At 40.6% G+C, this 17,199-nt stretch overlaps 1 protein-coding gene across 4 annotated transcripts in view; it reads right to left on the bottom strand.

Moving 5' to 3' along the window:
• Nucleotides 1-1,255: 1,255 nt before the first annotated feature.
• Nucleotides 1,256-17,199, bottom strand: part of CEP78 (centrosomal protein 78) — a 34,375-nt gene continuing 18,431 nt past the window's right edge. The window contains exons 12-18 of one of the 4 annotated variants that reach the window (XR_003964191.1): nt 11,849-11,926; nt 10,486-10,652; nt 9,051-9,222; nt 8,683-8,730; nt 7,639-7,900; nt 3,581-3,715; nt 1,256-2,253 (exon numbers count right to left, since the gene is read on the bottom strand). Coding sequence is in view for 3 of the 4 variants with exons in the window: in XM_030293622.1 (XP_030149482.1) it covers nt 7,337-7,900; nt 8,683-8,730; nt 9,051-9,222; nt 10,486-10,652; nt 11,849-11,926 (1,029 nt within the window). In the remaining variant the exon portion in view is untranslated. Of the gene's footprint in view, nt 2,254-3,301; nt 3,716-7,227; nt 7,901-8,682; nt 8,731-9,050; nt 9,223-10,485; nt 10,653-11,848; nt 11,927-17,199 lie in introns of those variants that run through there. The other 3 variants (XM_030293625.1, XM_030293622.1, XM_030293624.1) reach the window with 3 other exon arrangements.

Raw genomic sequence — 17,199 nt, 5'->3', positions numbered from 1 at the left:
AAAGAGAAAGACAGAGACAAAGTGTGACTGGCAGAGGGGCAAAGAGAGAGGGAGACACAGAATCGGAAGCAGGCTCCAGGCTCTGAGCTGTCAGCACAGAGCCTGACGCGGGGCTCGAACTCACAAACTGGATCATAACCTGAGCCGAAGTCAGACGCTTAACCGACTGAACCACCCAGGTGCCCCTGAAACGGTATTTAAAAAAAAAATCTTTCTGCAAATCTATACCTTCTATTAGTCAAAAAGAATTTCTTTCTGTGTCCTGTTTAATGGTTTTCATCTTGGATTCTATTTAGCCAGAAATCAACAGAGCCACATATACTTTTGTTAGCACCTGGTATACTTTTATCTATTTCTTTATAATCCGTGATGGTTTTTTTTAGGTTTGCTTTTTTAAATAGTGCGTAGTTGGATTTTATGTTTTTACTCAAGCCTAAGGAATTTGAGAATTTAACCTACTCGACATTTACTGTGAGAAAAGCATCTAGTCTTACTTACTACCTTTTGTTTTCTATGTAACTTGTTTCTCTTCCCTGACTTTTGTGGATTTTTAAATTCCATCTCCCATTCCTGGTAGCTTGGGAGCTATTATTGACATGTATTTGCCTCTCTCTCCTTGTCTTGGCACACAGGGAGTCCACCCTGTCCTGCCCTGTTGAACTTGGGCATGGTCATGTGACACTCTCTGGCTAACGAAATGGTCCGTGTGCAGAAGCTTTAAGTCAGTGTGCATGACTGCATCAGTCTGGTTCCTTAGGTTGCAATCAGCAATATTCTAAATAGTGATGCTTCATCAGCTGGCTCCCAGGTCGAGGGTGAGGTGGAGTTCACTTTGTTTTCCCATATGCATTAATATTCATTTAGACTTCTGATTATCGGCATCTCATGATTATAAAGGGGAATTGGCAGGTGACATGGCAGCATCAGTTTCTTTATTTTTTATTATTTTTTTTCAATATATGAAATTTATTGTCAAATTGGTTTCCATACAACACCCAGTTCTCATCCCAAAAGGTGCCCTCCTCAATACCCATCACCCGCCCTCCCCTCCCTCACCCCCCATCAACCCTCAGTTTGTTCTCAGTTTTTAAGAGTCTCTTATGCTTTGGCTCTCTCCCACTCTAACCTCTTTTTTTTTTGTTTTCCCTCCCCCTCCCCCATGGGTTTCTGTTAAGTTTCTCAGGATCCACATAAGAGTGAAATCATATGGTATCTGTCTTTCTCTGTATGGCTTATTTCACTTAGCATCACACTCTCCAGTTCCAGCATCAGTTTCTTTAATTTAAAACCTTTCATGGACTCACTGTTCCGTTTGCTTGGTAATTCTTAGAGAAAAATGTCTTTTTGTTGCTGAGAACCCTAATACCAAAATCTGTGTCTCATTCATCCCACAAGTATCTGTGTGCTTGTGCAATTACTCTATGCCTGTTTGTGGCGGGCTCTCACTTTTCTTTCATAATTTTTATCTTTTATCCCTTTGCAGGGCATGAGTGGGATCTCTCAAAGCTTCTAGTTCAAGAATTTAAGCTTCAGCTGAACCCATTCTGTGATCTAGTCCATCTTCTGAGTGCATTTTCATAATCGTATTTTTAATTTCCGGAAATGAAAGCCTTCTTTTTCCTAGCATCTTACTCTGTATGGATACCACATCCTTGGGACTCTCTGAAGATCATAATCATATTTTAAAGTTTCTTCTGTTTTTCCTAGTAACTACTTTAACAGGTCAATTTGTTTTAATTTGGAGTCTCCTCTTATGTTACTGGTGTTCTTCAAGTCTGATGATTCTTGGCGTTATTTATAGGTGTGGACCTAAGGTTTACAGCTTGAAGTGCTTTTCCTAAACCAAATAATTGTGTCACTTTCAGTGAGCACAGATTCTGATCACAGGCGCCTCTGGTGACGTAAAGAGAGTGGCTGGTCACCACAGCCAGAGAGAGTGGGTGGGCGGCTTATCTTCAGTTCCTCCTCATAGTCACTTGGGCGACACCCTCTCCAATCTCAGTGTGTCCTGGGCCAGAACTGCCACTTCAGAGAGCTGCTTTCTTAGCTGCAGCCTGGTGGTCAACTCCCTAATGAGGTGCTTCAAAGATGCACGGAATGGAAGCTTAGCTGTTCGGCTCTTAATAACTAACTGATCCTTCGATAATATGCTTTTTATCTTCCAGAAATCCCACATTGTTCATTTTCTGGTTTTCCAACTCTGCTATTAATCTATTTTTGTTTTAATACTTCTCCAATCATCTTGGTGAGATTCTGGAAGAGTCAAAGAATGTGTTCAGTCAGCTCTGTTAAACGATAAGCTCCAGCATGTAGTTTATAATCAGAATCTTAAAAAAAAAATTAATCATCAATCCTCTCTTGCTGACCCTCTGAAAATCAAGTGTTCTAGTCTTGAGATTAGGGATTATTCTGTAAATATCCATTTGAAATTAGATGGATTCCTGGATACAGTACCAGATAGGCATGCAATAGTAATTTTTGACCAAGAGTAATTATGTGGACTTAGGGCAGGATGACAAACTCTTTGCTACAGTATCACATCTGACACTGTTTTAAAAAACCTCAGAAAGTCCTCTTTGCATAGACTTCATATGTTCTGGTAATCACTCAGCAAAGGTACACAGTAGCTTCTCAGTAAAGGAACATGATTGTAACTTTCTCTAACCCAAATGAAAATACTGTTTTTCAAGGAAGTGACATTGCTTCAGGTGCAGTGTTGGAAGTCTAACATCAAAGTGCTAAAAAGTATTAAACAACAAAACATCCATATTGATGATTTTTAAATTTTTTTTAATTTTTAATTTTTAAAAAAATGTTTATTAATTCTTGAGAGATAGAGCAGGGTAGGGGCAGAAAGAGAGGGAGACACAGAATCGGAAGCATCTGAAGAATCTGAGCGGTCAGTACAGAACCTTACATGGGGCTCGAACCCACAAACCATGAGGCCATGACCTGAGCCGAAGTCAGATGCCCAACCAATGGAACCCCCATATTGATGATTCTTAATGAAATCATTTCAAATGATTAAAAAAACACATAAAATAAGCAAGAATTTAAAAACTGTAATGTGTATGCATGCATGTGGTTTTTTTGTTTTGTTTTTTTTGAGAGAGACAGCACGAGCAGGGGAGGGGGGGAGAGAGAGAGAGAGAGAGAGAGAGAGAGAGAGAATCCCAAGCAGGCTCTGCACTGTCAACAAGGAGCTGGATGAAGGGCTTGATCTCACAAAACGTGAGATCATGGCCTGAGCCAAAGTCAAGAGTTGGACACTCAACCGACTGAGCCACCCAGGTGCCCGGGCACGTATGTCTTTTAAAAATGTGTGGTAAAAGAAAACTGAGGCTATCAGTATAAACTCATTTAACTTCTACCTCCTCCCAATGCTCTATTCCCCAAAACTGCCAGAATTTATCTCACTTGAAGCGTACAAGTTATTCTTCTGTATTTTGCAGCATGAACTGTATCCGTTTTCTCACTGTACGTCCATGTGTTCCCAATTCTCTACATTATCATTTTCACTGTATGCATATAGGCGAGACACAGCAAATTCACCGAGCATTCAAGCGATCTACAGCCCCACCTGCTCACATCTCTTTCTTCCAGTCCTACGAGCATGAACGCATCTCACGCTCCCGCCTCCTGGGGTCCCGAGGTACAGGTGAGCCGCTCACTGGGCATCTTCAGTAGCTCCTTTCTTTGGTTCCTTCCTTTAAACCTATAAACAATTAAGTCACTCTCATTCTAAAAAAATTCTTTTTCAGCTCATTGCCTCCTCTTCTCATCCAAACTCCTTCGAGGAGGAGCCCATACCCACTCTTCACTGTCCCCTCAGGGCAGCCCTGTCCCCTCAACGTGTCTAATCTGGCTTCACCTACCACTTCCCTGAATTGCTCTCGCTAAAGTCACCAGGACCCTAGCCACCAAATCCAGTGGACACTTAACACTGCCTGCAGCGTGACACTGTTACCTACTTCCTCCTTCTCAAAACAGGATGATCGCTGTCCTCCAAATCCTGTCTTTGCTTAGGACTTACACTTCTGACAGTCCTCACAGTTCTGTGTAACCTCAACCATTCTCGTGATTTTAACTATTGCTCATACGTGCTGACAACACCCAAATATGTCTCTTTCCGTGTCTTCACACGCACGTCCAGTTATCTACCGGTCACCCCCTGAATTCTGCAGGCGCTTCAAAACCGAACACATCCAAATCTAAAGTCTTCTCCCCAGTACAGTTCTTCACCCCCTATTTCCAACCTCAATGACACCACCACCCAATCTCAGTCACACAAATGGAAGTCTGGCCTCTGCCTCCTACTTCTTCGTTACCTCCCACAACCGAGTCTTGCTTGTTTTATTTCCTAAGTAAAATTCCAATTTATTTCCTCCCTTCATAGATTATCTTATTTCAGACCATTTTTCCATTTGCTATCACCTAATTCAGAAGTTCCTAAACTGGTGTTTGGTAGAATTGGTTGTTAGATGCTCCTTTTTTCTTTTTTTTTTTAAAGCTTATTTATTTGGGGGGGTGGGTGGGGAGGGGCGGCAACAGGGAGAGAAAGAGAGAATCCCAAGTAGGCTCCGTGCTGTCAGTGCAGACCTCAATCTTGCGAACCATGAGATCATGACCTGAGCCAAAATCAAGAGTCAGACGCTTAACCGACTGAGCCACCCAGGCGCCCCATTAGACACTCCTTTTAAAAATGGATTCTATAACCAAATATATTTGAAAAGGGATGTGTACCCTATGCCTGTCTTGGAAATCCAGAATGACCATTAGCCTGCACAAGTCCCAAGAAATCATATAGTAAAGAAACCTGCTTAACTTTATTTAAAGCCAGAATTGACCTTACTTTTGTCCATGGAACCCTTTTAGTAAAGACAAGGAAGTTTTTAATTTTTATTAAAAAAAATTTTTTTTACATTTATTTATTTTTGAGAGACAGAGTGAGACAGTACACGAGTGGGGGAGGGGCAGACAGAGAGGGAGACACAGAATCCAAAGTAGGCTTCTGTGCTGACAGCTCAGAGCCTGACGCAGGACTCAAAACCACCAACCGCAAAATCGTGACCTGAGCTGAAGTTGGACACTCAACTGACTGAGCCGCCCAGGGGCCCCTTTAATTTTTATTTAAAAATAAAAACATAATGCTCCTCAGAAGAGTGTGGCATCATCTCTGATCTCCATGCTTCTTCAAACTGATGGTTCCATAATGAACATCCATGATCTAACATGCAACCCTCAATATGTCATTTCCATTTTTCAACCCTTTTAAAGTTTTTAAAAAATATTTTATTCATTTTTGAGACAGAGAGAGTAAATGGGAGAGGGGCATAGACAGAGGAGGACAGAGGATCTGAAGTGGGCTCTGTGATGAAAGCAGTGAGCCTGACGTAGGGCTCGAATTCATGAACTGTGAGATCATGACTTGAGCCAAAGTCAGATGCTTAACTGACTGAGTCACCCAGGCATCCCCATTCTTCAACCCTTTTACTAGCTCACTATTTCCTGAGAAAAAAGAACCAGCTCCATGCAACATGGCTTGCAAGGCTGCAGGCGATCTCCTTGCTGCCCTGCCTGATGACATTCCACTAACTCTGACTAACTCTGAAATCTTTATCTGGCGTCCCCCTAACATATCACTCTCACGCTCCTGGTTCTACACTTTTGAGTATCCTTTCCCTTCCTCACCTTATTCACCAGTTTCCAACTAATCCTTCAAGACTTAGCTTAGTTATCACCTCTTTAAAATTTTTTTTTTTTTTCAACGTTTATTTACTTTTGGGACAGAGAGAGACCGAGCATGAACGGGGGAGGGGCAGAGAGAGAGGGAGACACAGAATCGGAAGCAGGCTCCAGACTCTGAGCCATCAGCCCAGAGTCCGACGCGGGGCTCGAACTCACAGACCGCGAGATCGTGACCTGGCTGAAGTCGGACGCTTAACCGACTGCGCCACCCAGGCGCCCCAGTTATCACCTCTTTAGATGACCCTTCCAGTTCTCTCTTCTTCCCCAAACATGGGCTACATTCCCATCACAGGTCCTCTTCTTGTGTGTCTACTATTACTTTCATTCTCCTGTTAGTTAAGGCCCAAGACTACAACTCTTTATTGTTTTCTTCCAATAGCACTCACTCCATGATTCATGAACTCAGTAGGACTGTAGTAGTCCTCTGGGTATCAATCAGGCAGGACCTTCTAGAAGACACCTGATACCCCAGCTTTTCCCTGATCTTACCTCTCAAGTCACAGTCTGGTTGAACTCAAGACTTATCTATGCATGTTTTACCAGGGAGGCAGAATTTAGTCCAGAGGCATGTGCTCATTTACCCTTACATACTCTGCCTTTATTTATTTAAAAAAAATTCTTTTTTTCTCTTATTTATTTTTGAAAGCAAGAGAGACAGAGCATGAGTGGGGGAAGGGCAGAGAGAGAGAGGGAGACACAGAATCCGAAGCAGGCTCCAGGCTCTGAGCTGTCAGCACAGAGCCCGACGTGGGGCTCGAACTCACAGACTGCGAGATCATGACCTGAGCCCAAGTGGTACACTTAACCTACTGAGCCACCCGGGTGCCCCACATATTCTGCCTTTAAAATCCCAACCCAGATGGTGGAGGGGCGGGTATACTTTCTGACAGTCCCACTCTGCTCTTCCAGTGCTTGCTGGCTTTTCTCTCCATGGCCTCCTCAAGCCCTTCCTCTCTTAACAAGGTAACAGGACAACAAAGAGATTAATAGCACAGGTTCTGGTTCAAATCCCAGCTCAACCACTTACTTAAAGCTCTGTAATTTTGGGCAACTCACCTATCCGACTCCTCACCCATAAAATGGTGCCCTACCTTCTATTTATATGGTTGCTGTAATCTATAAATATGGCTAAGAACCTTGGTCAATATTTGCCATTTTGGTTATTATGATTTAGGACACACCACTGACTTCTGGCCAAGGGATTGCTAGTATTTCCACATTTGACCAAATGTTAAAACTATCCCACTTATTACCTCATCCCTTTCTAGTGCTTTGCCCTGCTTCATTTATTTTTTCCTCCCTCCACAGAATATTAGTTCCATGAAGGTACAGGTTTTGTTTTGTTCACTGCTGAAAGCAACAGCACCCAGAATGGTATAGCACATGTTAGGCCCTCAGGACATACCTGGTGAATGAATGGTGTAGAATGTCAAAAACATACACCAAAAGTTTCATTACAATAAAAAGACTAGATGAATCTTTGTCTAATGTCTTCCAGTACTGTATTTTAAGACACCATATGCCACAATGAAAATATAAGAAATTTATTAAAATTTGGACGCAAAACATAATTTCAAAAGATTTAGACCTATGTCAGGTGTGATACAGTATGGATGCTTTCTTGAATTTCAAAATCAGATCCAAGAGTATCACTTTCAGAGTGTTCTAACAGATTGAGTTTACTTTTAGCTCTCTTCGATGAAAGAGTCACGATTTTACTTTCTTTCTTGACAGAAATGGGGTTTTTCAAAGACTCACTTTTAATTGGTTCGTTAACCAAAGAACCATTCTGCCCAATTCTGTGACTTTTCTGATTTACAGGTGAGTCAGAGCAGGAATGCAGGTCATTTCTGGACTGTTTTTTAGCAGAGTGTTTTTTGGTATATTCACCTGTTTTGGTCAATTTCTCTGAAGAAGATCTGCTATTTCTAGATAATTCGTCGTCTTTTCTTTGGCTTCCAGTGCCAGATATCACATCTGCTGACGGAGAACATGTTCTAGCAATGAATTCTTTGAAAGACTCCTGCCACTGCTCACTGACTGGGGCTCCCAGGTTGTCTCTCGAAGTTTCTAAGGGCTCCTGCGTGGAGACAGGGACGTGGAAGGAGTCGAGAGGCAAAGGAATTCTGGCATCACTTGTAATTTTCTGAAACTGGAGGGAAAACAAAAGAAGACAAAACAAAAATTCAGTGATGAAAAAGCCAACCATTAAAAAGTAGAGTCCATGACTTTAATGTTACTCTGTAATCTTATTATTAAGACAGTCAATTAATTAATTAGAAGATTTTAGATCCGTTTTTTTTCTAATTGTATCTTGCCAGGTGATTCCTAACTTAACTTAGCTATATCCAAGGCAACATCTATTACATTTTCAGACTTCGTGGTTTGGGGTAATTATTACCCACTTCCCTTTCTCTCATTAAAAATAATAAAGCCACAGGGGAGCCTGGGTGGCTCAGCTGGTTAAGTGTCCGACTTCAGCTCAGGTCATGATCTCACGGTTCGTGGGTTCAAGCCTGGCGTCGGGCTCTGTGCTGACAGCTGAGCCTGGAGTCTGCTTTGGATTCTGTTATCTCCCTCTCTCTCTGCTCCTCCCTGGCTCGTACTGTCTGTCTGTCTCTCTCTGTCTCAAAAATAAACAAACATTAAAAAAAATAATAAAGCCTTACTCCCTAAGAAAATTAATTTCTTCTCTATCCTCCAGGAACATGTAAGCAGTATCCAATCTGTGATAAGACTATGTTCTCAAGTTATCAGGTTCCAAGACTGTCTGAGGTTGGCCGATATGGGAGATAAAGGAAAGGGAAGGCCAGAGGGAAAGCAGACGGGTTCCCCTCTCTCATTCCCATAACTGGGAGGTTAACTCTAATACCTAGTCTATTAGTTATGTCTGGATTACTTATTTAAGAAAATTATTTGTATCAGTACTTGTACCTTCATTAGAGTTCCTTCATTGTAAGCTGACTGCATACAAATAGAAACCTAGATGAAATATGAATAGAATAGACATTTACACAATTTAAAATTTGGAATATTTTCTCTAATGTTTCATTTCTTTCTTCTCTGAGAATAGTTTGCTTTACATCATAAATTTTCAAAAGGCCTCCCAATTTTCTCATTTACAACTATATGATATTATGAAATGGGCACAAACTTACTAATTTCAGATTGGGAAAGGACCCCAAAGAGGCTCCCAAGCGTGTGAATTATTAGAGACAGATCGTCATCATTTTCTCTCTGACTCTGTAATTCCCTTTTGCTCATCACTCTTAGGATCATTAAATTCTGTTCTGTCCACTCACTTGGATGTTCTGCATCTGTCCTATGGAGTTCTGCTTTGATTCTGGTTTTTCATCTTCAAGTGCCTTCTTTTCTTCTCTAGGCAGGCTACTAATAGTAGAATTCATCTGGGGACGCCCCAGCAAATGAAAATCTGACTGATCTATACCAGCCATTGTGGCAAGCTGACCAAGCCTGGACAAAAGGAGGAAAGGAGAAAAAAACAAAGATTGTTATAACTGTGTATGAGCAGCTTAGATTTCCCCATACCTAGAATCATGAAATACTTCTTAAAAATTTTTTTTCAGGGTGCCTGGGTGGCTCAGTCAGTAGAGCATCCAACTTCAGCTCAGGTCATGATCTCGCAGTTTGTGACTTCGAGCCCCATGTCAAGGTCTGCGCTGACAGCTCAGAGCCTGGAGCCTGCTTTGGATTCTATGTCTTCCACTCTCTCTCTGCCCCTCCCCTGCTCATGCTGTGTATCTCTCTCCTTCAATTTATTTTTGAAAGAGAGAGAGGTGCAAGCTGGGGAGGAGCAGTGAGAGAGAAGAGAGGTAGAGGATCTCAAGCAGGCTCTGATGGGAGGCTCGAACTCATGAACTGTGAGATCATGACCTGAGCCAAAGGCGGATGCTTAACCAACTGAGCCACCCAGGCGCCCCCCTCATGAAATACTTCTAAAATCTTAAAAGCCAATATCCTACTCCACATACAAGCCCCTATTCTCTCCCAAATTCTCAGCCCTTCCAGACTCATGCTCTGGGACCACAATGCAATCCTTGAAGCACTCCTTCTTCCCCCAACGTCTGGCCCACCACCTGATTTACTGCTCCACTGCAACTCTTTAGCTTCTAGCATGCACCTAGTGCATCGCCCCTCACCTCTCCCCCACTTCTTTACCACCTCTCCTCCAAACACGTGTTTTTTCCTTCCTTCCCGACACCAACCCCTTCACCTACAAAACATCACTCCATCAATTTCAATCTCCAATTCTCTCTTTCAACAACTTCTTTTAGCAAAATCGTTCCTGGTTGAAAACGACTGATCTACATCTGCCCTGCAGATTAATGATAATTATTATATGTAGGACAAAAATTGCTTTAATTCAAACGTATTTTACAAGGAAAATGAATAACATGGAGGGAAATTTCAATGCATTCTGGAATATTTTCAAGTTAAATTACCTTCAATTTAGTCTTTACCCAAGACAGTACTTACAAATTATTTATAGGTTACTCCTTCATACTGGGCTTTCTCCTCTACCGAAGCAAGTTTACTATTTTGCATTTCTTTTAACATGTAATTCCTCATTAAAACAACAACAACAACAACAACAACAACCCTCTATATTATAGTTACACCCTAAGTAAAACTATAGAAGCAATGAAAATGGCTCATGTTCTTCAGCAAACCACTGTTACAGCTGCAAAGAGAATGATACGAAAGAAATGAACTAACCCAGCATCTTTAAGGAGATCCAAGAAAGCATGGAACTTCTGAAAAGAATTCTCAATGCTGCCCAAAACACCTTCGTCATCCAGGATCATGTTTGTCAATGACTGTGCATGAAGGGCTTCAGACAAAGAGCAATTTATATTTCTTAACTGGGCATTTTCATGTTCCAGCTATAAAAGAAGAATGAAAATGTCTGACATGATTTTCTCTCACTGTCATCAAAAGAAAAGAGTTAAACATTTCAAACATAATTAATTTGTAATTAACCTAACTTTCCACCAGTAAAGACAGAGACCACATCAGATAATAAAGTCCAGAGACATCCAACGAAGTTTCCTATATAACACTTAGATGGTATATAAATAAACCAAAGTCCTGTTTTATTAATGATCTTTGAAAAGATCACTTTTCTAACTGGTTACATTCATAACAGACCCTCATTTTACATTAGAAAATTAGCTGCTTAATGGTTCCCTTTAAATTAGAAAGTGAAATATAGTCTGACTTGAGCAAAGCATATTCCAACTTTGCTGGACGTTAAGGATTAACTTTACTGGGAAAGATATTAAATGCCTAGGTTTAAAAGTCCTAAATCATACCCAACTTATTAACTGTACAATGACCAATATTCTCCTTGGCTTCTTGACGATGTTTCCTCCTTTGGACATCCCCGCCCCCTCAATATCTATTCATCTAAAACCATGTATGAGCCTAACTCTAGTATTTCTCAGAAAGGCCCTTTTGTTCATGATTCACCTTTTACCTTAACAGGTGCTCAACATTTACTGAATGAGTAAATGTCTTTCAATCCAACGTATGTACTTGCAAAAATTCCTCCCTAAACTCACCTTATGATAATAAAATATATTTACATACAACTTTTTAGCTTATGCCCTGCTTCCATGAACATTAGGCTAATGTAATTCTCAGAATATATATTTTTATCTTTCATTGCATTCTTAGCAGTTTTCCAATATGTTATACTTATTTAAATTATTCACTTTTCTAATTCACTGATAGTAAAGTCTCATCATGTCTTCTATGTTACTGTAAATACAGTATAAGCATAAGTGCTTTAATTGAAGCATCAGGAGCAGAAAATAAGCTAAGGTCACATAAAAGTACACACACACCAAAAATAAAAAAAAAAAAGAAAAAGAAAAACAAACAAACCCTAAGATTTTTCCATTTTAAAAACATGTTTTCTGGAATAGAGATCATATAACCACTAAATTTAATACAAAGATTCATACGGTACAACAGTTTGCAACATATTACAGTTTTAAAGTTTAAAAACTGCATGTGCATGGCTTAAAATCAAATAAAACAAAAACACTCTCAAAAATATGAGAAAAAACTTGTTTACCTCACTGACTCGTTTATCGGCCTTCAGTCTTATTACTCTTTCCTCCTTTAACTGCTTTAGGCACCCCTCCAGTTTTTCCTAGTGAGAAGAAATAGAGTAAATATTATAAACGATTCAGAGTATGAGATCCAAAAGCCTTTCCAGTTATAGATCTCAACAAGGATTTAGGCACAGAGCCAGAAGTGAACTCAAGACTTTAGGATTATAGTCTATTACTTATGATATCATCCCATCTTAGTGAAATTAATTACCAAAATATATCAAATTAGCTATTAAAAATTTACTTGAGGGGCACAAGTGTCCAACTCTTGATTTCGGCTCAGGTCATGATCTCACGGTTCATGAGATGGAGCCCCGTGCTGGGCTGTGCTGTGCTGACAGTGTGGTGCCTGCTCGGGATTCTCTCTCCCTCTCTCTCTGCCTCTACTCGACTCGCTCTCTCTCTCAAAATAATAATCATTAAAAAAGACTTTGAGTCCCACGCTTTCCAAAATAAATTTGTGGCAGTTCACCATAAAAGGCATAGGTGTATACTGTAGTAAGTCATATATAAAAAGCTAAGGTGAAGAAAGGAAAATTCTACTTTTATTTATGGGTTCCTTTATAAGAGAAAACCTCAGTAACATGGCTAACCCACCTGAATTATGTAATGGCAGATTCAAATGCATTTTTAAAAAAGTAAACACTTTGGGGACACCTGGGTGGCTCAGTCAGTTAAGCATCTGACTTCAGCACAGGTCATGATCTCACGGTTTGTGAGTTCGAGCCCCACGTTGGGCTCTCTGCTGACAGCATGGAGCCTGAAGCCTGCTTCAGATTCCTGTCTCCCTCTCACTCTGCTCCTCCCCCACTCGTCCTCTGTCTCTCTCAAAAATAAATAAACATTTAAAAAATTTAAAAAAAAGTAAACACTTTGAAAACACTGAGACAGAGACAAGTAGAGTAGGACACCTCAGATCACGTTACTAATTATGCTATAGAGCCACGTTATGAATTGAGGAGGCTGGGTGCCATGCCTGTTCAGAGAGGTGGTGATCTTCCCATTCGCTAGTGTCAATAAGATAGAATGCACTTGGTAAACTCCCTTTTGGTTTCCAGGAACAAAACAGTCAGGTTCTTGCGTTGAGGGACACTACTTGTGGTTGGCAGAATTCTATGCCCCTCAGCTTCCTACCTGCTGAACTACACAATCCTCCGAGTTAGTCAATCAAATGCTAACCTAGGTGCTGCAGCAAAGTGATTTTGCAAATGGAATTAAGGTTCCTCAAATCCGTTGATCTTTAATTGATATTAAGAGATTACTTTTGGTGGATGTGACCTAATCAGGTGGCTAATTAAAAGTGACTGGGGTCTATCTGATGTATGACTGACATCTTGATTTCAGCTTTATTTATTTATTTATTTATTTACTTATTTATTTTAAATGTTTATTTATTTTTGGGGGGAGAGGGGCAGAGAGCGAGGGAGACAGAGGATCTGAAGTGGGCTCTGTGCTAACAGCAGACAGCCCAATGCGGGGCTCCCACCGACGGACTGTGAGATCATGACCTGAGCCAAAATCAAGAGTTGGATGCTCAACCGACTGAGCCACCCAGGCACCCCTATTTTTGATACCTTTTTAAGACAAAAGGGTAGATTAGATGGGTGTACTTGCAGAGATGGCTTTTATTTTCTTCAATAAATTTTTCATCATTTAAAAAAATTTGCTCAATGAACATATATTTTTATATTCAGAACATAGGTTTAAAAAATAAAAAATAGCCGAACTTCAAATTCTTTAATAGGGATGAAGGAAAAACACTGCAGAATTCCTCCACTTACTTATATAATGGTTTTAATATTTAAAACTTATTTCACAGAAATTCTAAACAAATAAGCAAACAAGAAACTAGCGCCACAGTTAGAGAAAGTAGACTGAAATACTCCCTTCTCAGCTAGCTCTAAATATAGAGTATATCATGTAGTTACATGAAATAGTTTCTCCCCCTAGTGGAGGGAATTAGGACATAATGTTAAATTTTCATGAAAAAGTGTACCTTCCTCTTACAAAGGAATTCATGCTCCTTAAAAAAAATATGGAACCAAAAAATTAGAAAGTAAAATTGCTTGACATTCTGTTACTTAAATAAGACTAATAATCAGGTTTTGGAGAAATTTTCCTTCATCTGCTCTCCTTCCCCTTCTATTCATTGGCTCGTCTGATTTTTTTCTGGAACAAAGCTCCCATCATACTGTATTAATAATTTTATGTTCAACTTTTTTTTCCATTTAACACTGAATCATTTTTATATAATCAAGGAATTCATAACCTTGATTTTTTTAATGGTCTACAAAATATTCCACTGAGCAGGTTTCTCGGTTCATGTAATCATTCCTTTACATTTAAATTCTTTCCAACTTTTCAATATTATAAAACAAAATACCTATTTTTAGGCATGAAGCCTTTTCCTCACATGTAAGAATAATTTTCTTGCAATAAATCAGTAAGAGAATGAGTTTGAGATCAAAGCAAATGAACATTTTTAACGTTCTGCTATACTGATTTCCAAACTGCTTTCCAAAAGATTCCTAACATTTTAGACTGCTTTCAGCAATGTGTCACCTGGTATACTAACTTCTACTGTAACTGGTGGCTTGCTTCTTCACTTTAAAGTGCAAGAAATTTAGGGGCAGGGGTGTTTTATCCCAGCACACGTGTCTAGCACAAAGCACACAATAAGTAATTGCTGAATAAGGAAAACCCGTGTCACTCCAAGATACACGTGTGCGAAAGGCAGAAGGTTTTTCTCTAATTGGATAGGTGAAAACTTGCCATCTCCCTCAGTATGTACTGCTTTGCTTATAATTAGTAATCAAATTTCTCTTTTAGATTACTAGATGGCTCAGCTGGTTAGGCGTCCGACTCTCGATTTTGGCTCAAGTCATGATCACACGGTCATGAGATTGAGCCCCAAATTGGGCTTCAATCTGGCATGGAGGCTGCTTGGGATTCTCTTTCTCTCTCTCTGTCCCTCCCCTGCTAGAGTCCACATGTGCTCTCTCTAAAAACAAAAACAAACAAAAAACAACAACAACAAACGAACAAACAAAAAAAACCACAACCATTCAGAATCTCTGTGGCTAAAACCTGACCCCACCCCTTGGCTATATAACCTTTGACAAGCTAGTAACTCTAAGTCTCGATTTCCTTATCTATAAAATGAAGACAGGTTCATTGTAATATGTGATATCATACTAAAAAGTGCAAAGAATAAAACTGTCAGTGTCACAAATAAAGAGAACACTTACATAACTAGCACTCAAGCCTGTATACACAGTTTGTCAGCATCTCAAAAATCCCCATATCCTTTTGCCATAACAAGCTCCTTCCCTCCTCCCAGAGTTAAAGACCACCCGCATCCCTTACATGCACGCATCACTAAAAATACGCTCTGGTTGTGCCACCTCCTGAATTCACAATATATACAGTCCTCCAGTCAACACTGTTTTTAAAAATGCATCCACACTGTTGCCAGGGGCTCTGGCTCGTTAAATTTTATTGCTTTATGAATACACATAATTTATTTTTTTAATGTTTACTTATTTGTTTTGAGAGAGTGTGAACTGGTGTGTGAGCACGCAAATACAGGAGGGGCTGAGACAGAGGGAGAGAGAGAATCCCAAGCAGGCTCTGCACTGCCAGCACAGAGCCTGCTGTGGGGCTCAATTTCCTGAACTGTGGGATCACGACCTGAGTCGAAATCAATAGTTGGACAATTAACCGACCGAGCCACCCAGGCGCCCTACACATAATTTAACTTCTAACTCTTAAGGGAGAGGAAGGCTCCCTGGAAGCTCGTGATGGACTGGCTTCTCTTAGGTGTGAAGAGGCAAAACTACATACTAGGAGCCCCAGTTCTCCCAGTTCTTTTTAAAGTAAAATTGTCTTGGGGCGCCTGGGTGGCTCAGTCGGTTAAGCAGCCGACTTCAGCTCAGGTCATGATCTCGCGGTCCGTGAGTTCGAGCCCCGCGTTGGGCTCTGTGCTGACAGCTCAGAGCCTGGAGCCTGTTTCAGATTCTGTGTCTCCCTCTCTCTGACCCTTCCCTGTTCATGCTCTGTCTCTCTCTGTCTCAAAAATAAATAAAAACGTTAAAAAAAAATTTTTTTTTAAGTAAAATTGTCTCATTTTAGGAGAATGAAGGTGGGATTGAGAGTTCACTCTCCCAATTATGAACTTTCCACATGCTCTTGTTTCAGTCATATTTCTAACTAACGTCACCCTCTCTCCCACATGCACACCTGGGGCTTGGAGCTATCTCTGCCTGGGGGACAGGTTCCCCCTCAGCTGCAGCACATCTCTGTGCATATTCCAGGTTGTGGTTTTCCTCTAGTTTCTGGCTTCACACTCTTCTACTTGTCTTCTGTCTTTGCAAAAAATGTTGAAATCTCTTAATTGTTGCGGATACGGTCTTAAAAATTTTAATACCATCATTTTTTCTAACTTTTTAGTGTTTATTTTTGAGACAGAGAGAGAGCATGAACGGGGGAGGGTCAGAGAGAGAGGGAGACATGGAATCCGAAGCAGGCTCCAGGCTCTGAGCTGTCAGCACACAGCCCGATGCGGGGCTCGAACCCACAAGCTGTGAGATTATGACCTGAGCTGAAGTCGGATGCTTAACGGACTGAGCCACCCAGGTGCCCCCCATCATTTTTGTGTCTTGTCAAAATGGAGAAGAGCCAAAAGGATCCTCAACACATCTTGAATCAGCTGTTCCCTAGTTACAGTTCCTAACTCTCTTGGTCTTCCCCAATGCCTAGAGTCCCTTTTGCAAGTACAATCTCCCTAGTCTCTCCATGCAGGAAAGGAACCCCTATCTAAAATGACCATGAATGCAAATTAGATAGTCCAGGGTCTTGTTGCCACTCTGCAACTTAGTAACAAAGTACTTAATCGCTACAAATTGCTCATTTATAAGATGAAAGGGGTAATTGTTTTAAGTTTATTTAGAGAGAGAATGTGTGCATGCATGTACGAGTGTGCAAGTGAGTGGAGCAGGGATGGGGAGGGAGAATCTAAAGCAGGCTCCGCCCTGTCAGCACAGATCCTGATGGGGAACCTGACATCACAAACCACAAGATCATGACCTGAGCCAAAATCAAGAGTTGGACGGACGCTTAACCGACTGAGCCACCCAGGCACCCCGAAGTGGATAATTCTACATCAACTACACATTCCTCCCACTCTAACACTTCATCATTTTCCCAGTACTTATCTTAATTTCTCTCCATTATTGTCATTAATTTTAATTAAGAAAATAAAAATCTGACTTTCTTTTTTAAAAAAATCAAATAGTAATTTCCACAGTCCTAC

This window comes from Lynx canadensis, chromosome D4 (assembly GCF_007474595.2).
Source record: "Lynx canadensis isolate LIC74 chromosome D4, mLynCan4.pri.v2, whole genome shotgun sequence".
Taxonomy (NCBI): Eukaryota; Metazoa; Chordata; class Mammalia; order Carnivora; family Felidae; genus Lynx; species Lynx canadensis.
The sequence above is the reverse complement of the archived record's forward strand: the minus strand, read 5'-3'. Positions and strand labels throughout refer to the sequence as shown.